This window comes from Salvelinus sp. IW2-2015, unplaced genomic scaffold, assembly GCF_002910315.2.
Source record: "Salvelinus sp. IW2-2015 unplaced genomic scaffold, ASM291031v2 Un_scaffold2276, whole genome shotgun sequence".
Classification (NCBI taxonomy): Eukaryota; Metazoa; Chordata; class Actinopteri; order Salmoniformes; family Salmonidae; genus Salvelinus; species Salvelinus sp. IW2-2015.
The window spans coordinates 47,369-71,057 of record NW_019943603.1 but is presented as its reverse complement, the minus strand read 5'-3'; the positions used below and the strand labels follow the sequence as shown (position 1 = coordinate 71,057).

General features: G+C 44.9%; 1 protein-coding gene across 1 annotated transcript in view; it reads right to left on the bottom strand.

Annotated features, from left to right (window-relative positions):
- The window catches only part of LOC112073499 (otogelin-like protein), a 56,151-nt gene that overhangs the window by 12,723 nt on the left and 19,739 nt on the right, over positions 1-23,689 (bottom strand). Inside the window, 15 exon segments of the mRNA XM_070440171.1 lie at positions 8-160; positions 248-327; positions 449-566; positions 2,733-3,011; positions 3,154-3,333; positions 3,453-3,479; positions 3,837-3,993; positions 15,079-15,095; positions 15,098-15,194; positions 19,683-19,802; positions 20,082-20,228; positions 20,370-20,413; positions 20,416-20,476; positions 20,478-20,498; positions 23,388-23,526. Of these exon segments, the coding sequence (XP_070296272.1) occupies positions 8-160; positions 248-327; positions 449-566; positions 2,733-3,011; positions 3,154-3,333; positions 3,453-3,479; positions 3,837-3,993; positions 15,079-15,095; positions 15,098-15,194; positions 19,683-19,802; positions 20,082-20,228; positions 20,370-20,413; positions 20,416-20,476; positions 20,478-20,498; positions 23,388-23,526 (1,640 nt within the window).

The window sequence follows — 23,689 nt, the reverse complement described above, 5'->3', positions numbered from 1 at the left end:
GTAGTGGTAGTAGTGGGGGCTGTAGTGGTAGTAGTGGGGGCTGTAGTGGTAGTAGTGAGGGCTGTAGTGGTAGTAGTGGGGGCTGTAGTGGTAGTAGTTGGGGTGGTGGTTGTTTGGTTTACGAAGGCATAGGGTGTAGGAGTGGGAGGAAGGGACACACCTGAGGACAGACACACAGACATAAATTACTTTAACACCGATTTACCTGTACTTTAACAGATCCTCGTGTGACACACACTCTACTCACAGTCCTCTGTGTAGACACATCTCCTGGTGACCTCATCAAAAACCATGTTTTTGGGGCAGCGAGGGAAACAGCCCTCCACCCTGCCAGACACACATAGACAAACGTTCAAAACCTGTATTAAACATTCTCTTACAGTGTAAAACGGTGTTGTAAGCGCGTTTCTAAGTGTGCATTTGTAAGCGTTTGCAAGGTGTGTCTTACGGGGGCAGGAAGTGGCAGCGTGTGGCCTCGAGGTCGCTGCATGTACGAACACAAGGACTGGCACATGCATGGTAGCGCCACTCACACATCATACGGAACGGGATCACAAAACTGCTCTCTGGAATACACACACACACACACACACACACATACTGTCAACATACACACAATAAACACAGAAAAATAAACTGTGTGTGTGTTCGTACCGCTATCTTCTGTTTATCATAGAGAGCGTTTGAATCTATCTGTTCTCTTCTACCTTTCCTGGCTGGAAAAGTACCAGGATGTTGTCTCTGAATTTGAAAACTGATTCTGAATGCCACTGAGAAGTTGAATATACACTATATAGACAAAAGTATGTGGACACCTCTTAAAATTAGTGGATTCAGCTGTTTCAGCCAAACCCATGGCTGACAGGTGTATAACATCGAGCACATAGCCATGCAATCTCCATTTACAAACATTGGCAGTAGAATGGTCTTACTGAAGAGCTCAGTGACTTTCAACGTAGCACTGTCATAGGATGCCACCTTTCCAACAAGTTAGTTAGTCACATTTTTTGCCCTGCTAGAGCGGCCCCAGTCAACTGTAAGTGCTGTTATTGTGAAGTGGAAACGTCTATGAACAACAAGTCGTAGGCCACCCAAGCTCACGGGACCGCTGAGTGCTGAAGTGCGTAGCGCATAAAAATTGTCTGTGCAACACTCACTACCGAGTTCCAAACTGCTTCTGGATGCAACGTCAGCACAAGAACTGCTCACCGGAAGCTTCATGAAATGGGTTTCCATGGCCGAGCAGCCGCACACAAGATCACCATGCACAATGCAAAGCGTCAGCTGGAGTGGTGTAAAGCTCACCTCCATTGGACTCAGGAGCAGTACAAACACATTCTCGTATGAATCACACTTCATCATCTGGCAGTCTGACGGGCGAATCTGGGTTTGGCGGATTTGGTGGAAGAGGAATAATGGTCTGGGGCTGTTTTTCATGGTTCGGGCTAGGCCCCTTAGTTCCAGTGAAGGGACATCTTAATGCTACAGCTTACAATGATATTCTAGACGATTCTGTGCTTCCAACTTTGGAGCAACATTTTGGGGGAGGCCCTTTCCTGTTTCAGCACAACAATGCCCCTGTGCACGAAGCGAGGTCCATACAGAAATGGTTTATCTAGATCAGTGTGGAAGAACTTGACTGGCCTGCACAGAGCCCTGACCTCAACCACATCGAACATCTTTGGGATGAATTGGAACACCGACTGCGAGCCAGGCCTAATCGTCCAACATCAGTGTCCGACCTCACCAATGTGGCTGAATGGAAGCAAGGCCCCGTAGCAATGTTCTAACATCTAGTAGAAAGCCTTCCCAGAAGAGTGAAGGCTGTTATAGCAGCAAAAGGGGGACCAACTCCATATTAATGCCCATAATTTTTGGAATGAGATGTTCGACGAGCAGCTGTCCACATACTTTTGGTCATGTAGTGTATGAAACTTTAGTAAACTTGAAATGAACTCCCGAGTGGCGCAGTGGTCTAAGGCACTGTATCGCAGTGCTAGCTGTGCCACTAGAGATCCTGGTTCGAGTCCAGGCTCTGTGGCAGCCGGCTGGGGCCGGGAGACCCATGGGGCGGCACACAATTGGCCCAGCGTCGTCCGGGTTAGGGGAGGGTTTGGCCGGCAGGGATGTTCTTGTCCCATCGCGCTCTAGCGACTCCTGTGGTGGGACGGGCGCAATGCACACAGACACGGTCGCCAGGTGTACAGTGTTTCCTCCGACACATTGGTGTGGATGGCTTCCGGGTTAAGTGGGCATTGTGTCAAGAAGCAGTTCGGCTTGGCTGGATTGTGTTTCGGAGGACGCACGGCTCTCGACCTTTGCCCCTCCCGAGTCCGTACGGGAGTTGCAGCGATGAGACAAGACTGTAACTACCAATTAGATACCACAAAAAAGGAGTAAAAGTTCAAAAAATATATGTATGAAATTATAGTTTGTAAACTTGATACACAGACAATAATTGCCATAAGAAAATGAAATATTCAATTTGAATATTTAATTAAATGTACATTTTAAAATTGAACGCAATATTCATTCAATTCTGTTTCAAATCATGAAATACTAGTTCAACTTATGGATTCAATGATTCAATTTGTGCATTATAAATTCAAAAATATTACATTCAAATTCAATACCCTAAAACATATTCAAATTATGGAATTCAAATACAATTTCTGTTGACACTGACATCGCGCCATATGTGTGTGTATTATGACTTTGTATTTCTGTCTAACCCTCCAGGGTAAAGGAGCTGCTGGTCTTGAAGTTGTCTGAGTTGTCGTATCTCTGAGCGCGTGCAGACGTGCGTGTCAGAGTCAGGAACACTCCTGGCTGGCCAATCAGCTCGAAAGAGGTGTGGCCAGGCAGGAACACCCCCTGGTGCTGCAGGAAGGAAGCCCTGTGGCCAAACTCCTCCCCTCTGGTCCACTGCTCCAACCGCAGCCCAGTACGCTCAGACACAACGAGGAAGTAGTTAGGACGCTCTGCTGACTCCAGAGAGACCACCGGGAGACCTGTAATACAGAGTTTAACATATGGGTGAAGCTCACTAGAGATGTATTTATTTTTGTGTGTGTGTGTGTGTGTGTGTGTGTGTGTGTGTGTGTGTGTGTGTGTGTGTGTGTGTGTGTGTGTGTGTGTGAGAGAGAGACTCACGTGATGTGCGGTCCTTCTGTAGTCCTGCTGTGATCATGAAGTTAAAGAGTAGTCCAGGGGGAGGCAGCCCACCTACGAACTCCCTAACTAGAGGAAACACTGACCCACTGGTTCTGTTCACACCGAAGACTGTAGCATTAAACACAGCACTGACCACTGAGAATGGACCTTCACCTAACTCTACAGAGAGACAGAGTGAATATATTAGGATATTTAGTGCGTATACCTGTGTGTTTGTATTTTTGTGTGAGCTGAAAAGTGTTCCTTTGTGATACATTTTTGGTTAGGTTCAAACATACCTTGGTTGTAGTATTCACAGTCATAGGCTGGAAGAGAAGAACGGAACGAACATTTCCAGACATACAAATCCACATAGGCACAGTATGTGAGGATACTTAAGTAGCCAAGTAACCCTTAATGTTTAGATCAGGCTGGGAGAGAGATCATGGTATTGTGTAAGAGTGTATGTGTGAATATCTGGGGGGGGTCATTTGATGACAGATAGAAAGAATGGTGGATGAGATATGGAGCAGTGGCGGGACTTTATAGTTCTGGGTAGTGGTGTGTGTGTGTGTATGTGTGTATATAGGAGCATTGAGTGACCCAGCACCTATGCTGACAGAGAAAGCAGGAGGAATTGGGTCTGAGGAACAGACCCACATTGTGTGTGTGTGTGTACTCACGACAGACAGAGGGGTTTCTCCATACCACAGTAACACCGTGTTGACAGCAGGTGTGTGCATAGGCAGCGATGGACGTACACAGACACTCACAGTCTCCGCCCCGATTACAGTTACAAGTGTCTGTCAAGCAGTTCATATAGAACCATGAGACATCCACCTACACACACACACACACACACACACACACACACACACACACACACACAGGTGTACAATCACGAACCAGGTATGTCTACCTGGGGGGGGGTTAGTGAGGGTTTAGTGGGGGAAGACAGGGGGTCTGGGTTAGATGTGGGTTAGGGTGTGTGTTGTGAATAATGTAGATAGGAATGAGTGACGTGTGTGTGTGTGTGTGTGTGTGTGTGTGTGTGTGTGTGTGTGTGTGTGTGTGTGTGTGTGTGTGTGTGTGTGTGTGTGTGTGTGTGTGTGTGTGTGTGTGTGTTCTAGGGGGTGAATAGTTATCATTAATTCAGAGTGGGTCATAGTGATGGTACATCAGAACAATGAGATGTGGGTTGAACTCTGGAACACAGGGATCAGATTAGACATTAGAGACAACTGAGCTTTATAATACAATGTGTATGGAGGGGTGTGTGTATGTGCGTGTGTGCTTTCTTTGTCACAACAATAAACAGTCAGTATCTGGATACTATGTGTGAAATTCTTGATAATGTATGTGATATCAACAGAGAAGTATATTTTCTGGGTGATTTAAATATTGACTGGCTATCATTAAGCTGCCCACTCAGGAAAAAGTTCAAACTGTAACCAGTGCTTGCAACCTGGATCAGGTTGTCAGTCAACCTACCAGGGTAGTTATAAACAGCACAGGAATTAAATCGTAAACATGTATTGATCACATTTTTACCAACACTGCAGATATTTGCTTTAAAGCAGTATCCAAATCCATAGGATGTAGTGATCACAATATAATTGCCCTATCTAGGAAAACCAAAGTTCCAAAGGCTGGGCCTAATATAGTGTATAAGAGGTCAGACAAGAAGTTTTGTAGTGATTTATATGTTTATGATGTAAAGAATATTTTCTGGTCTGTGGTGTATAATGAGGACCAACCAGATGCTGCACTTGACGCATTTATGGAACTACTTATTCCAGTTACTAATAAGCACGCACCCATTAAGACAATTAGGGAGGAGAGGGCAGGACTGAGACAGGTAATGGCGGACTGACCGTAGTTATGTAGAGCACCTCAAGATAAAAACGTAATATTCAATACCGGCAGGTTAGACTAAATATTAGCACTACACAATCTGGTGGGTGATAACCTTCAATCTGGATAACAACACCAAAAAAATCTTAAGACTAGAGACATTTATCGACAAATATTACGAAAACAAGCAACACCCAAACATGACGGAGAGTAAGACAGGCGAACCTATTTCAAAACGGAAATGTGACTCTTCTACAGACACAGACAATTTAATATTTTCACCACCGGGAATGGTAAAGGTCGAAACCGATCTGTTAAAAATCAATAAATGACAAACTGGGTATACTTGAACTAGTCAGTAAGGATATAAAAGAGTTGAAGGCAAGCCTCGAGATGAGTGATGAAAAAGCTGCGACATTGGAGAAGGAAAGCTAAAAGTGACAGTCAATAAGATTGAAACCGAAGTGAATGAACTTAAAAAGGAGAACACCGTTCTGAGAGAAGCCTTACTGGACATAGAGACTAGATCCATGAGAGCGAATCTGGTACTTACAGGTATCCTAGAGAAAGTAGAAGTTCCTGAATCTGTAGTTAGAGAGTTCCTCCTTACAGCGCTTCAGATCCCACGCGAAGCTATCGACAAAATACAACTCGAACGTGTACACCGCTTCGTACAGAGAGGGCAGAGGTATGAACGCTCAATCGTTGCCAAATTTGCTTAATTTAAAGATAAAATAATGGTTAAAAGCCTGGGGAAAAGACTTGCTGGGACCAAAATTGGCATGAATGACCAGTTCCCGAAGGAAATGCAGAACGGCGTAAAGTTCTGTATTCAATTTTCAAGGTAAATAGATTAAAAGGGAAACGAGTAGCTCTCGTCGTCGATAAACTATATATTCATAACCAGTTGTTCAGAGACACAAAGACTCCTCCATGGCTATTTTAAAAATTACAAAGTTCTTATAGATGAGGAAAATAATGAAACACAATTCTAGCCCTGTTATGGATTGTAATTATATATATAAAATCTATATTTTTTATTGTATCATCAAATATAACTAATTGGATCACAAAAGTACTAATTCAACATGGAGAAGATAGAAACTCAGTGAACAGAAGGCACAGTATATGTGGGAGGTGTGGTGTGTGTTTTTGGTGTTTGGAAAGTGTGGTGTTGAGTGAGAAAGGAAATGGTTGCATATCCCAGAACCAATGTATTGCTGTGAGCAGGGGTTGTGAGAGAGCTTTCAATGTTGTTCAGATGATGGATATACTTTTTATAATGAATTATATGTCTTATTTATTTATTTATTGTCCTATCATGGTGGAGCAGTGTTTTAAAATAAATTATACATTTGATTTATTTATTGTCCTATCATGGGGAACAACATTTTTAAAATAAATGATATCTAATGTATTTATTTATGATCCTATATTGATGGAACGGTCCACAACCCTATACCCTAGACACCCACCTGAATGACCCAGATACTACGGAGAAGTCCCTAACTGTTTTATGGGCCTGCTGTAAGTGGTCTGTATGCAGCCAAAATGCGGTCAGAGACCTAGAGCAGCACTTCCCCCTCAAGATTCTGAGCCTGCTTGGCAGGGTTGGTCCTGCAAAGCCAAAGCCCCCTAAAGGGAGAACATACTATATAAGGAAATTCTCAAAGCTGCTAATGAGAACCTTGACAACCTTTTACCTAGCCGGTGGGGATTCCGGTGGGGTGCCCCCACCCAGGCAGTGGCAGTGCTGGCAACACTAGCTGTAGTAACCCTTGGGGAGGGGGTCACACTCAGACATTCAGAGAGGGGGTATATTATTGTGACCCTGGTGGCACAAAATCAAAAGTCTGACTGCATGGAGATGCTTGGGAATATGGTCAATACAGGGGACCATGTTTTGGGTGTTTCAGTGAAAAGGTGTACATTTGACCTACATCATCTAGGACGTGACAATGGTTAATAAAATCTCTCAATTTCTGCCCATTTTTTCTGCACAGTTTTGCAGGCCTTCTCATACTGCTGCAACTGTATATGCATTCGTAAATCAAGACCTTTCTTGAGTTGGGCTCTGGGATGGTGCAACTGTTGAGAATGTGAGCCTATGGTTGTGTGGGGGAAAGGGTTGAGTGTATGTGCATATCCAACAACTGTTGTGAAGGAGTAAAAGATGTTAGGGACAATATAGGATGATTCACAATAATTGTTTGCTAATATAATAATTGCTTGCAATAATGTAATTTTGGTAATGGCGAGAGGTAAAATCCTTTGCATAAATTGCCTACATTAGTACAATATTTAATAGCTAATTATGGAAATTAAGAAACAGGATTTAAATATATATATATATATATTTTGATTGCTATATATAATACAAATCGAGGTGAGGGCGATGGAAATGCATTTGGAGGTTGATCTACTTCTGTTCTGTAAATGGCACTGTGTGCTCTTTTCGAAGGATGGATCCCAGTCTTTTCAGGGCTATGGGATACGGGGGTCGGGGGTGGTCTGCCGGGCATTGGGATGACAACCCAACTCGGGATGAGGAGGGCTTTTAGCGGGTGGAATAGTGGGTACCAATTGGAGGTTTACTTAGTAGCAATGCAAATATCATGGTACAGGTATTTAAACACTCAATCATCATGTTACTTTTTAATGGTACGTTTACAAACATATATTTTGATAAATAGAATTGAAAGTTGTGTCTCATTATGGTAAGTGGTGAAATAAGTATAGACAGTTACAACTGTAATGGCTTAGCAGATAATAAGAAAAGACGATCAGTATTTACCTGGCTAAAAGAGAAGTAATATAATATCTATTGTTTACAGGAAACTCATTCAACAATTTTAGATTAAGTTTTGTGGAAAAAGGACTGGGGGGGGGGCGAAATATATTTCTCCCATGGGCAAAGAAATTCAAAAGGGGTGATGGTATTAATTAACAGTAATTTTGATCCAAATGTGCAAATTGTCCAAAACAGATCATCAAGGTAGATGGATTATTTAAAATATGTTACTGGACATTAAACAGATATGGCTTATTAACCTATACGGTCCAAAAATTGATGATCCAAGCTTCTTTGAAAATATATATAAGAATTTATCAACTCTACAAGCAACACTAGACTCAATTATTATGGTGGGAGATTTTAATACGGTCTTAAATACCTCTATGGACCGGAAAGTAAATCACATTACAAACTATCACCCTCAGGCACTTAAGGAAATCATGAATGTCATGGATACATTGGAATTAGTGGACATATGGAGACTTAAATACCCTGAACTAGTGAGATATACATGGCGGAGGCTTAATCAAGCTAGTCGTTTTGACTACTTTCTTATGCCATTCTCTCTGGCACCAAAAGTGTATAAAGTGTTGATAGGGGACAGAATGCGGTCGGATCATCACATAATTGGCATATACAGTTGAAGTCAGAAGTTTACATACACTTAGGTTGGAGTCATTACAACTTGTTTTTCGACCACTCCACAAATTTCTTGCAAACAAACTATAGTTTTGGCAAGTCAGTTAGGACATCTACTTTGTGCATGACACAAGTAAATTTTCCAACAATTGTTTACAGACAGATTATTTCACTTATATTTCACTGTATCACAATTCCAGTGGGTCAGAAGATTACATACACCAAGTTGACTGTGCCTTTAAACAGCTTGGAAAATTCCAGAAAATTATGTCATGGCTTTAGAAGCTTCTGATAGGCTAATTGACATCATTTGAGTCAATTGGAGGTGTACCTGTGGATGTATTTCAAGGCCTACCTTCAAACTCAGTGCCTCTTTGCTTGACATCATGGGAAAATCAAAATAAATCAGCCAAGACCTCAGAAAACAATTGTAGACCTCCACAAGTCTGGTTCATTCTTGGGAGCAATTTCCAAACGCCTGAAGGTACCACGTCCATCTGTACAACCAATAGTATGCAAGTATAAACACCATGGGACCACGCAGCCGTGGTACAACTCAGGAAGAAGACGCGGTCTGTCTCCTAGAGATGAACGTACTAGGGTGCGAAAAGTGCAAATCAATCCCAGAAAAACAGCAAAGGACAGCAAAGGAGCAAAGGACCACAGTAAAACGAGTCCTATATCGCCATAACCTGAAAGGCCACTCAGTAAAGAAGAAGCCACTGCTCCAAACCACCATAAAAAAAGACTGACTACATTTTGCAACTGCACATGGGGACAAAGATCGTACTTTTTGGAGAAATGTCCTCTGCTCTGATGAAACAAAAATAAAACTGTTCGGCCATAATGACCATCGTTATGGTCAAGCCGAAGAACACCATCACAACTGTGAAGCACGGGGGTGGAAGCATCATGTTGTGGGGGTGCTTTGCTGCAGGAGGGACTGGTGCACTTCACAAAATAGATGGCACCATGAGGGAGGAAAAGTATGTGAATATATTGAAGCAAAATCTCAAGACATATTAACAAAGGAAATTGAAGGACTAACAGTACAGTTAAATAGCAATAAAAACTGTACCATAGAAGCACAGAATAAGTTAGAGGAAAAATGCATCAAATTATTTTTCAATCTTCAATATAGAAATGCTACCAATTTTTTTTATTGAAACTTGTTACAAATTATGGAGTCACGCATGATTCACCGAATGATATTTTGAAAGAGGAAGTAAAGTACTTTAAGAATATGTTTTCGTTTCAGTCTCATCCATCTCCACTAACTGAAACTAATTGTATGGATTTTTTTCCTAATAATAATGTAAAATTAACATCTGTACAGAAAGACTCATGTGAAGGCCAAATTACAGAGGAGGAACTTCTTGATGCAATTAAAGCCTTTAAGCCTGGGAAAACTCCAGGGCTGGATGGCATCCCAGTGGAAGTATACAAAACTTTTGTTGATATACTCAGAGGACCATTATTAGCATGTTTTAACCACTCCTATATAAATGGTAGATTATCAGACATGCAACAAGAAGGTCTGATATCATTATTACTGAAACAGGACCCAAGTGGTATATATAAAGATCCAGTCCATTTAAAAAAAATTGAGACCTCTTACACTTCAGTGTTGTGATACAAAAATCCTAGCAAAATGCTTGCCGCATAGAATTTAAAAAGTATTGTCAGATATTTTTCATCCTAATCAGACAGGTTTTTTACATGGACAATACATTGGAGATAATATAAGACAAGGACTGGAAACAATAGAATACTATGAAATATCGGGGACGCCAGGCCTGGTTTTGCTAGCTGATTTTGAAAAGGCTTTTGATAAAGTACGACTGGAGTTTATATATAAATGCCTAGAATATTTCAATTTTGGGGAATCTCTTATAAAATGGGTTAAAGTTTTGTATAGTAAACCTAGGTGTAAAATAGTAAATAATGGCTACATCTCAGAAAGTGTTAAACTATCTAGAGGAGTAAAACAAGGTTGTCCACTATCGGCATATCTATTTATTATTGCCATTGAAATGTTAGGTATTAAAATTAGATCAAACAATAATATTAAGGGATTAGAAATCCGTGGCTTAAAAACTAAGGTGTCATTGTTCGCTGATGATTCATGTTTTCTTTTAAAACCACAATTAGAATCTCTCCACGGCCTCAGAGGATCTAGATACATTTGCCATCCTCTCTGGATTAAAATCTAATTATGATAAGTGTATTATGTATCTAATATTATGTATTGGATCACTAAAAAATTCATATTTTACATTACCGTGTAGTTTACCAATTAAATGGTCTGACGGAGATGTGGACATACTCGGTATTCAAATCCCAAAAGAAAGAAATGATCTCATTCCAATACATTTTTATAGAAAGTTAGCAAAAATAGATAAGATCTTGCTTACGTTTACCTATTTGCTTATTATTTTGCCTACACCTAGTGGCCTGCTTTTTAAATTATATGAACAAAAAATATTCAATTTTATTTGGAACGGCAAGCCAGACAAAATTAAAAGGGCAAAATGATTAAACATTAAAGCATTAGACCACTAAAGTGACACTGATCACTAAAGGGATCAGTCATGCAAAAGTTATATTTAAATCCAAACTGGTTCTCTAGTAAATTGTTAAGAATGTCTCGTCCTATGTTCAAGAATGGCCTTTTTCCCTTTATTCAGATTACAGCTGCTCACTTTCGGTTGTTTGAAAACGATATAATCTCCAAAATATCGTTCTGTTTTAAACAAGCCTTAGAAAGTTGGTTGCAATTTCAGTTTAATCCAACTGAAAAGACAGAACAAATAATACAACAAATATTGTGGTTAAAGTCAAATATACTAATTTATTAAAAAAAACATTTTTTCGAAGAAATGTTTAAAAAAGGTATAATTTTAGTGAATGATATCATAAATAGAACTGGTGGAGTTATGTCACACATGTAGCTAACACAGACATATGGAAATGTCTGCTCTACCCAAAATTACAACCAACTAATTGCAGCATTACCACAAAAATGAAAGAGGCAAGTAGAAGGGGAAAAAAGTAAGGAACTTGTATGTCGGTCCTATATTAAAGAGCATAAATGGTTAAAGAAAAGTGTGATAAATAAAAACATATACCAATTTCATTTAAGGACCAAAAAACTGACAGCTGTGCCATATAAATTGCAAAATAGTTGGGGAGAGATTTTCGATGTACCCATTCCATGGCACATGGTTTATGAATTGATACGCAAAACTTAAATTACTATACAAAATTCTTGCAACCAATAGAATGTTATACATATATACAGTGGGGCAAAAAAGTATTTAGTCAGCCACCAATTGTGCAAGTTCTCCCACTTAAAAAGATGAGAGAGGCATGTAATTTTCATCATAGGTACACTTCAACTATGACAGACAAAATTAGAAAAAAAATGTGTATAAGATGTATAAACCGAAGGTAGAAGCCTAAGTGTTATTGTTTATTAGTTTACTCCAATTGGGGGAAGGGTGGTAGGGTTTGCGGGGAATAATAAAGGTATATTCCCAAAAAATTATGTATGTCTATATAGGTATGTGTATGTATATATGTGTATATGTATATGGATATACTGTATATATTTACCCCAGAAAATATATAGGGGATTGGAAATTATGCAGACAATCACATTGATGGAAGAAACAATCTTTCCACAATATTAAGCTGATCCACCCCTTAAAGAAAATAAAAATAAAATGACTGTAAAAAATCCCCTTGGATTGATGAGGAATTTAAAAATTGTATGGTTGAGAGGGATGAGGCAAAGGGTATGGCAATTAAGTCTGGCAGCCCAATTGATTGGCAATCGTACTGAAAATTAATAAATCATGTGACTAAACTAAATAAAAAGAAACTACACTATGAAACAAAAATAAATTATATATATATATTGGGGCACCTTAAATGACATTTTGGGAAAAAAAGACAACTCGGCTCCTTCATTTATTGAATCAGATGGCTCATTCATCACAAAGCCCACTGATATTGCAAACTACTTTAATGACTTTTTCATTGGCAAGATAAGCAAACTTAGGGATGACATGCCAGCAACAAACGCTGACACTACACATCCAAGTATATCGGACCAAATTATGAAAGACAAGAATTGTACTTTTGAATTCCGTAAAGTCAGTGTGGAAGAGGTGAAAAAATGGTTGTCTATCAACAATGACAAGCCACCAGGGTCTGACAATCTAGATGGAAAATTACTGAGGATAATAGCAGATGATATTGCCACTCCTATTTGACACATCTTCAATTTAAGCCTACTAGAGAGCGTGTGCCCTCAGGCCTGCAGGGAAGCTAAAGTCATTCCGCTACCCAAGAATAATAAAGCCCCCTTTACTGGCTCAAACAGCTGACCAATCAGCCTGTTACCAACCCTTAGTACACTTCTGGAAAAAATAGTGTTTGACCAGATACAATGCTATTTTACAGTAAACAAATTGACAACAGAATTTCAGCATGCTTATAGGGAAGGACACTCAACAAGCACAGCACTTACACAAATGACTGATGATTGGCTGAGAGAAATTGATGATAAAATGATTGTGGGGGCTGTCTTGTTAGACTTCAGTGCAGCTTTTGACATTATCGATCATAGTCTGCGGCTGGAAAACGTATGTGTTATGGCTTTACACCCCCTGCTATAATGTGGATAAAGAGTTACTTGTCTAACAGAACACATAGGGTGTTCTTTAATGGGAGCCTATCAAATATAATCCAGTTAGAATCAGGAATTCCCCAGGGTAGCTGTTTCGGCCCCTTGCTTTTTAACATTTTTACTAACGACATGCCACTGACTTTGAGCAAAGCCAGAGTTTCTATGTATGCGGATGACTCAACACTATACATGTCAGCTACTACAGTGACTGAAATGACTGCAACATTCATCAAAGAGCTGCAGTTAGTTTCAGAGTGGGTGGCAAGGAATAATTTAGCCCTAAATATTTCTAAAAGTAAAAGCATTGTATTTTGAACAAAACACTCACTGAACCCTAAACCTCAACTAAATCTTGTAATAAATAATGTGGAAATTGAGAAAGTTGAGATGACTAAACTGCTTGGAGTAACACTAGATTGTAAACTGTCATGGTCAAAACATATTGATGCAGTAGTAGCTAAGATGGGGAGAAGTCTGTCTATAATAAAGCGATGCTCTGCCTTCTTAACAACACTATCAACAAGGCAGGTCCTACAGACCCTAGTTTTGTTGCACCTTGACTACTGTTCAGTCGTGTGGTCAGGTGCCACAAAAAAGGACTTTGCAATTGCAATTGGCTTAGAACAGGGCAGCACGGCTGGCCCTTGGATGTACACAGAGAGTTAATATTAATAATTTGCATGTCAATCTCTCCTGACTGAAAGTGGAGGAGAGATTGACTTCATTACTACTTTTATTTATGAGAGGTATTGACATGTTGAATGCACCGAGCTGTCTGTCTAAACTACTGGCACACAGCACGGACACCGTGGATGGATTATCTTGAAATGCTCACTAACAGGGATGTAAACAAATTTGTGCACAACATTTGAGAGAAATAAGCTTTTTGAGCATATGCAACATTTCTGGGATCTTTTATTTCAGCTCATGAAACATGGGACCAACACTTTACATGCTGTGTTTATATTTTTGTTCAGTGTACATTTACACACTATGAGGTTGGAATAATACTGTGAAATTTAGAAAATTATGATAATGCCCTTTTAGTGTAAGAGCCAACAGCTAGTTTTCAGTTTTCCCCTCCCCACTCAGATCACTCCCAGAGAAAATACTTGCTTGAGAAATTGCTCTTGCTAACAAGCTATTTTTTGTTTCTTTTTGACCATTTTAATTGCAAACCCAGAAATGAAATGAAATTGTTACCCAGAAATAATTTTATATTGAGATAAAAACAGCTGCATTGGGCCTTTAAGAAATCCTGGGGAGAACATTGCTTAACAAGACAACCTTCGTGTTGGGTCATTCTGAAGTCAGTCAAACCTACACCACCATCTGTTGGCCACTCAGAAAATAACACAATATAACCTAAACAACCCACCACCGGGGGCCTCCCGAGTAGCGCAGCGATCTAAGGCACTGCAACACTTGAGCCGTCACTACGGCCCAGGGTTTGATCCCAGGCTGAGTCACAGCCGGCCGTGACCGGGAGACCCATGAGGTGGCGCACAATTGGCCCAGCGTCGTCCAGGGTTAAGCGAGCAGTGTGTCAAGAAGCAGTGCGGCTTGTCAGGGTCGTGTTTCAGATGACACATGGCTCTCGACCTTCACCTCTCTGAGTCCGTACAGGAGTCGCAGCGAAGGGACAAGACTGTAAGTACCAATTGATATTCACGAAATTGGGGAGAAAAAAGTACAAAAAGAAAAAGAACCCACCACCTAAAGCTGCACACCTTAACCCCCTGTATGCGTCTCTGGTCGTGGTGTACATCTCCTGAGAGTAGAGCTTATTTACTGAGATCAGATAAGAATCGTTCCCATATCCCCCTTTCCTGTGTGTGTGTGTGTGTGTGTGTGTGTGTGTGTTGTGTGTGTGTGTGGTGTGTGTGTGTGTGTGTGTGTGTGTGTGTGTGTGTGTGTGTGTGTGTGTGTGTGTGTGTACACTCACCACATTGTGACAGGGATAAAGACATCACTGTAGAGTAGAGCACACCTCTCTTTGGCGTACGGCTGTCTACCCAGGTCTCCTTCACACGCTCTCTTCACCACATAGTCACTCTCACACTGACACACACACACAGAACAAGTTAGTGGGTGGGTGGTGTCCTGATTTCTCCAAATCTCACAGGTAGACCCTAGAGAGGCAGGAGACTGGGCTGAGGGTTGAAGCGAGGGGGCAGGGGGGATAGGGCTAGGGAAGAGGAAATATAACTATTTCCACTTCAAACAAAGACAAAGACAGGGAAATATTCTCCAAGTTACCCTTTTAGCCAGCCATTACTCTGGGAATAATATTTTATCTTTAGAGACATGGTAAATTGGCTGTGATTCGGTTTAGTTCGCAGGTTGCATTTATTGCCGTGAATCAGATTGCACGATTTGCTTCATTTCTGTCGTCACATTCTGCTATTTGCTTGTGAGGCTACGTCAGCCGACATAGGCTACATCAACTGCAGCAGTGTATTTGATCTGCACATGTCCATTTCCAGAGAGCATGTCCACCCCAGCAGGCATGTCCGCCCCAGAGAGCTGTCCAGCCCAGCAGAGCAGTCCAGCCAGCAGCAGTCCAAGCCCAGCAGAGCAGACCAGCCCAGAGAGAATGTCACGCCCCAGCAGGCATGTTCCCAGCCCAGAGGCATGTCCCAGCCCTAGCAGAGCATGCCCAGCCCCAGCAGAGCATGTCCGCTCAGCCCCAGCAGAGATGTCAGCCCAGCAGAGCATGTCCAGCCCCAGCAGAGCAGTCCAGCCACAGAGCATGTCCAGCCCAGCAGAGCATGTCCCAGCCCAGCAGAGCATGTCCCAGCCCCAGCCCCAGCAGAGATGTCCAGCCCTAGCAGAGCATGTCCAGCCGCAGAAGCATGTCCCAGCCCAGCAGAGCATGTCCGCCCAGCAGAGATTCCAGCCACCAGCAGCATGTCCAGCCCCAGCGAGAGCATGTCCCAGCCCACAGAGCATTCCCGCCCAGCAGGCATGTCCCAGCCCCAGCAGAGCATGTCCAGCCCCAGCAGAGCATGTCCCAGCCCCAGCATCCCAGCGAGCATGCCCAGTCACAGCAGACATGTCCAGCAGAGCATGTCCAGCCCAGCGAGCATGTCCACCTGAGCAGAGCATGTCCAGCCAGCAGGCATTGTCCAGCCCAGCAGAGCATGTCCAGCCCGAGAGATGTCCCACCAGGCAATGTCCAGCCCAGCAGAGCATGTCCAGCAGAGCATGTCCAGCCCAGCAGAGCATGTCCCATCCAGCGGCATGTCCCGTCCACAGCGCATGTCCAGACCCAGCCAGCGCATGTCCAGCAGAGCATGGTCCCAGCCCAGCAGCGCATGTCCAGCCCTAGCAGAGCATGTCCCAGCCCCCAGCAGGCATGTCCCGCCCAGCAGGCATGTCCCAGCCCCAGCGCAATGTCCACCGAGCATCCCAGCCCCAGCAGACATGTCCCTCCAGCAGCAGCATGTCCCCAGCAGAGCATGTCCCAGCCCAGCAGAACATTTCCCAGCCCAGCAGAACATGTCCCAGCCCCAGCAGTGCAGCTGTCCCAGCAGTGCATGTCCAGCAGCGCATTCCCAGCCCCAGCAGAGCATGTCCAGCCGCAGCAGTGCATGTCAGAGCGCATGTCCCAGCCCAAGAGCATGTCCAAGAGCATGTCAGTCAGCAGCATGGTCCAGCCCCAGCAGTGCATGCCCACAGAGCATGTCCCAGCAGAGATGTCCAGCCCCAGCAGCAGCGATGTTCCCAGTCCCAGCAGAGGCATGTCCCAGCAGGCATGTCCCAGCCCAGCAGGCATGTCCACAGCCCCAGCAGTGCATGTCCACCCAGCAGTGCATGTCCCAGCCCCAGGCAGTGAGCATGTCCAGCCCAGCGAGTGTCAGTCCCGCAGAGCAGCCAGTCCAGGAGCAGTCCAGCAGCAGAGCATGTCCAGTCCCAGCGAGCGTTCCCAGCAGAGCATGTCCAGCCCTAGCCAGCATGTCACCCAGCATGCAGTCCCAGCCAGCAGTGATGTCCCAGCCCAGCAGCGCATGTCCCAGCCCAGCAGCGCATGTCCAGCCCCACAGCATGTCCCAGCCCAGCAGCGCATGTCCCAGCCCAGCAGAGCATGTCCCAGCCCAGCAGCGCATGTCCAGCCCCATCAGCGCATGTCCACTCCCAGCAGCGCATGTCCCAGCCAGCAGAGATGTCCCAGCCAGCAGCACTGTCCCAGCCCAGCAGCGCATGTCCCACCAGCAGCGCATCCCCCCAGCGCGCATGTCCAGCCCAGCAGCGCATGTCCCCCCAGCAGCGCATGTCCAGCCCAGCACGCATGTCCCAGCCCCAGCAGCGCATGTCCCAGCCCCAGGAGTATGTCCCAGCAGAGCATGTCCACCCCAGCAGCGCATGTGCCCAGCCCCAGCAGAGCATGTCCAGCCCCAGCAGCGCATGTCCCACTCCAGCAGCGCATGTCCCAGCCCAGCAGCGCATGTCCCAGCCCAGCAGCGCATGTCCAGCCCAGAGCGCATGTCCCAGCCCCCAGCAGACGCATGTCCCAGCCCCAGCCAGAGCATGTCCCACTCCCAAGCAGAGCATGCCACCCACAGCGCGATCCCAGCACCCAGCAGCGCGCTGTCCCAGCCCCAGCAGCGCATGTCCCATCCCAGCAGCGCAATGTCAGCCCCAGGCAGCATGTCCCAGCGCCAGCAGAGTATGTCCCAGCAGAGCATGACACAGCCCAGCAGCGCATGTCCAGCCCCAGCAGAGCATGTCCAGCCCCAGCAGCGCATGTCCCAGCCAGCACGCATGTCACTCCCAGCAGCGCATTGTACCAGCCCAGCAGAGCATGTCCCAAGCCCCAGCAGAGTATATGTCCCACGCAGGCATGACCCAGCCCCAGCAGCGCATGTCCGCACGCCCAGCAGCGCATGTACAGCCCCAGCAGAGCATGTCCCAGCCCAGCAGAGTATGTCCCAGCAGAGCATGTCCCCGAGCCCCAGCACGGCAGTGTCCCAGCCCAGCAGAGCATGTCCCAGCCCCAGCAGCGCATGGTCCCACTCCAGCAGCGCATGTCCCACTCCCAGCAGCGCATGTCCCAGCCCAGCACGCAGGTCCCAGCCCCCAGCAGCGCATGTCCCAGCCCCAGCAGCGCATGTCCCAGCAGCCCCCAGCAAGAGCATGTCCCAGCCCAGCAGAGCATGGCCCAGCCCCAGCAGAGCATGTCCAGCAGCGCATGTCCCAGTCCCAGCAGAGCATGTCCCAGCCCAGCAGAGGCATGTCCCAGCCCAGCAGAGCGTGTCCCAGCCAGCGCGCATTCCCAGCGCCCAGCAGCGCATGTCCAGCCCCAGCAGAGCATGGTCCCAGACCCAGCGAGCACTGGCCGAGCCCCAGCAGAGCATGTCCCAGCAGCGCATGTCCCAGTCCCAGCAGAGCATGTCCCAGCCCCAGCGAGCATGGTCCCAGCCCCAGCAGAGCATGTCCCAGCCCAGCAGCGCAGTCCCACTCCCTGCAGCGCACGTCCCGAGCCCCAGCAGCGATGTCCCAGCCCCAAAGCAGAGCGCATGTCCCAGCCAGCAGTGCCATGTCCCAGGCCCCCAGCAGAGCATGGCCCAGCCCCGCAGAGCATGTCCCAGCCAGCGGCATGTCCAGTTCCCAGCAAGAGCAATGTGCCCAGCCCCAGCAGAGCATGTCCCAGCCCCAGCAGAGCATGTCCCAGCCCCAGCAGAACAAGTCTCTTTCTATACTTATGTGCCAGTGAAGTATGCATCTTAGAAATAGTTCACATACAAACGTCACAGTGTCTTCAGAAAAGTATTCAGACCCCTTGACTTTTTTCACATTTTGCTACGTTACAGCCGTACTGTGAAAATTGATTCAATATATTTTTGTCCTCAAATCTACACACAATACCACATAATGACAAAATGAAAACAAGATGATCAAAGATGATCAATGGGAACAGGATGCACCGGAGCTCAATTTCGTGTCTTATAGCAAAGGGTCTGAATAATTATGCAAATAAGGTATTTCTGTTTTTTTTTATTTTTATACATTTGCAAAAAATTCTAAAAACCTGTTTTTGCTTTGTCATTATGTGGCATTGTGTGTAGATTGATAAAAAAACATGTAATCAATTATAGAATAAGGCTGTAACATAACAAAATGTGGAAAAAGTCAAAGCATGTAAACGTTTAAATCAAACTATTATATTAATCTGACTATTCACAATAATCTTCACTGGGATCGGCTCGTAACACCAGGCCGCACTACACGATAAAGGCAAAACAATTCTGACACTGCCAGAACTTTGGCAGAGCCTATGACCAAACGTACTGGTACTTAATCGGCAGACCTAGGCCCTGTCACACTGAACGAGCCAAGACGTCCGTCAATCATTTACGGCATAAGAATTTGCCCACGACATGGACAGTTTGTCTGGGACTCCTTGACAATAAACGTCAACCTGCGTTTAGTTCAGTATAGTTATCATTCCATGTGGGAGTGGAGAGCAGATGGCTAAGAGTTTGCAGTTCCACTGTGTGTGTGTCTGTGTGTGTGTGTGTGTGTGTGTCTGTGTGTGTGTGTGTGTACCTGTCCCAGGGCCCAGCTGTCTCCAAAGCCCTGAGCATTGCTGACCTCCATGTGACTGGACGTGGTCATGTCATTCACTGTCACACTGTCAAAGTTCCCACACAGACCACTCAGGAGACCCTAGACAGACAGGGGGAAGGAAAGGATAGATAGGGAAAGAAAAATTAGGATTAGGGGTGGGGTGAGGGTGGGTGGATGTGTGAGTGGTGACCTCTCCAAGTAGGTTCAGACTGTAAGAGAGAGAGAGAGACTGTTGTGTGGTGTGTGTGTGTGTGTTGTGTGTGTGTGGTGTGTGTGTGTGTTGTGTGTGTGTGTGTGTGTGTGTGTGTGTGTGTGTGTGGGGTTGTGTGTGGGTGTGTGTGTGTGTTTGGAGCAGTATATGGTTTATCATATCCTGACCTTCCAATGTGGTCCAACTTTGATGTGTACGGTCGTCTTGCGGTCCCAGAGAATGGTTAGGTCCTGGTAGGGAAAGTGGATTGCTGTGTAGTAGCCTGCTGACCACAGCTCAAATTCGGACCCCTTACCTACCACACTGGATGGACTCTGGAGGAGTAGAGTTTAGACACACACCGGGCAGACCCGGTTAGGACCAACAGGATTGTCACATGTAGGGTCTGTACTGACCACAAGGAGGCTCATGGATTCATTGAGTGTGAAGTGTGAGTGTGTGTGTGTGGTACACACGGCTGGGCCTGACGTTGTCGTTGAGTAGATCTTGGTGAATCCACATGGATGACCAGCATTCTTATACAGATGATCCCACTCTGAACATCCTTATTCTGGGCCACGATTGGACACCTCACCATCTGTACTCTGGAGAGAGAGAGAGAAGAAAGAAAGAAAGAAAGAGTAGAGAGATACCATCACCTACACAAGAGTGAACCTGGAGAAGTCCCCTAAGCAAGCTGGTCCTGGGCTCTGTTTACACAACACAAACAGAGCCCAGGACAACAGCACAATTAGACCCAACCAAATCATGAGAAAACAAAAGTAATTACTGACCATTGGAAAGAATTAACAAAAAACAGAGCAAACTAGAATGCGTATTGGCCCTAACAGAAGTACACATGGCAGAATACCTGGCCACTGTGACTGACCCAAACTTAAGGAAGCTTTGACTATGTACAGAGCTCAGTGAGTATAGCCTTGCTATTGAGAAAGCGCCCGCTAGGCAGACATGGCTCTCAAGAGGAAGAAGGCTTATGTGCTCACTGCCCACAAATGAGGTGGAAACTGAGCTCACTTCCTACCTCTGCCAATGTATGACCATATTAGAGGACATATTTCCCACAGATACACAGATCACAAAGATTTGAAAACAAATCCAATTTTGATAAACTCCCATATCTACTGGGAGAAATTCCACAGTGTGCATCACAGCAGCAAGATTTGTGTACTGTGTGCAACAGAAAGGGCAACCAGTGAGAGACAAACACCATTGTAAATACAACCATATTGATGCTTATTATTTTAACTTGTGTGGCTTTAACCATTTGTACATTGTTAACACTGTATATATTAATATACATTTGTAATGTCTTTTTGTTTCTGAAACTTGTATCTTGTATGTTTTAATGTTTAATTGTATTGTTATTTCATGTGTATAAATTACCTCACTTGCTTGGCATGTTAAACATGTTTCCCATGCAATAAGCCCCTTGAATTGATTGGAATTGAATTGAGAGACAGAGAAACAGAGAGATATAACAAGAGAGAGATAAACGAGAGAGAGAGACAGAGAAACAGAGAGAGATAAACAGAGAGAGAGACAGAGAACAGAGGAGAGAGCGAGAGAGCGAGAGAGCGAGAGAGCGAGAGAGAGAGAGACAGAGAAACAGAGAGAGAGAGCAGGAGAGAGAACAGAGAACGAGAGAGAGGAGCGATGAGCGAGAGCGGAGAGCGAGACGAGAGAACAGAGGACAGAGGAAGCGAGACAGAGAGACAGAGAGACGAGAGACAGAGAGACAGAGAGACAGAGACAGAGACAGAGAGACAGAAGAGAGAGAGGAGCAGGAGAGAGAGACAGAGGAGAGAGAGAGAAGAGAGAGCGAGGGCGGTTTATAGACCTTCAACTACACTCTCGGGAGAGGAAAAGTACTGTGTGCGGTATATTGTGTATGTGGTGGCTCTAGTGTGTGTGTGCGGGTCTGTCCCTAGGGCTGGTAGAGTGCATTCCTGTCGCTCAGTGTTCTTTACTGAGAGCCTCGACATTTACGGAACAGCATCACGTTCAGGGTCGCGGTCGGAGGAGCAACACAACTGAACAATGCAGATGAATGTCATGATAGAGCTGACATAATCTTAGTCTCTGTCAGTTAGATGCATATCTGTTCTTACACCTATACATTAGGAACACCTGCTCTTTTCATGACCAGACGACAGGTGTCACAATTGTCACATGCGCCGATACAACAGGGTAGACCTTACAGTGAGATCTAATCAACATGCAGTTAAGAAAAAATACCTAAAAAAAGAAATAAGAGTAGCAAAAATTAAAGAGCAGCAGTACAATAACAATAACTGGGCTATATACAGGCAACTGTACAGAGTCAATGTGCAGGGGCACCGGTTAGTCGACGTAATGATAGTAATATGTCATGTAGGTAGAGTTATTAAGTGACTATGCATAGATAATAACAAGAGTAGCGGCGGTGTTAGAGGGGGGGGGGAGGGCAATGCAAATAGTCTAGGAAGCCATTTGACTCAAATGTTCAGGAGTCTTATGGCTTGGGGTAGAAGCTGTTAAGAACCTAGGACTAGGTTGGACCTAGACTTGGCACTCCGGTACCGCTTGCTGTGCGGTAGCAGAGAGAACAGTCTATGACTAGGGTGGCTGGAGTCTTTGACAATCCAGGTGAAAGCTATGATCCCTTATTGATGTCACCTGTTAAATCCACTTCAATCAGTGTAGATGAAGGGGAGGAGACAGGTTAAAGAAGGATTTTTAAGCCTTGAGACATGGATCGTGTATGTGTGCCATTCAGAGGGTGAATGGGCCAGACAAAAGATTTAAGTGTCTTTGAACGGGATATGGTAGTAGGTTAGAGTGTGTCAAGAACTGCAACGCTGCTGGGTTTTTCACGCTTGACAGTTTCCCGTGTGTATCAAGAATGTTCCACCACCCAAAGGACATCTAGCCAACTTGACAACTGTGGGAAGCATTGGAGTCAACATGGGCCAGCATCCCTGTGGAACACTCGGGACACCTTGTAGAGTCCACGCCCCGACGAATTGAGGCTATTTTGAGGGAAAAAGAGGATGCAACTCAATATTAGGAAGGTGTTCCTAATGTTTTGTACACTCAGTGTATATTTATTTGTTTTAGGAGGGATCGGGTGACTAGTGGTCACGCCAGCTCATAGGCCTGGGTAACAGAATAGATCAAACAGAACAGGGAAATGTGTGATCAGAATCAGAAGGAACACCCAATATGGCCGCCGGTCCAGCCACCACAGAACCTTGATTAGAACTGGAATGTCCCAACGTCCTGCTCATTCTAATTCTATATCCCTGAGAGTCTGCCGCGAACAGGCCTCTCTTTGTGTTACTCAGGTGTGTGTGTGTGTGTTGCTACAGCTTTGCTTACCTCAGTCGCTCTCATTTTTTTTATCCCAGTTTAGAGAAACTCCTTGGATCCCCTTTCCCTGATCCAATCTGCCTATACACACACACACACACACACACACACACACACACACACACCTTGAGTAGGTAGACCTGACAGTCTGAGTGGTAGTCGTACTCCAGGCCGTCGAAGGTGTGGTAGTGTCTGTCACTGTAGACCGTACACACAGCCGGACACGGACTGTGACTACAGTTAAAATAGCCCCGGTGACACACACTAGAGAGAGACATCAAAGACAGGGAGAGAGAGAGGGAGACAGACAGAGAGGGAGAGAGACAGACAGACAGACAGACAGGGAGAGAGGGAGAGAGACAGACAGAGAGAGAGGGAGAGAGAGAGGGAGACAGACAATGAGCGAGGGAGACAGACAATGAGCGAG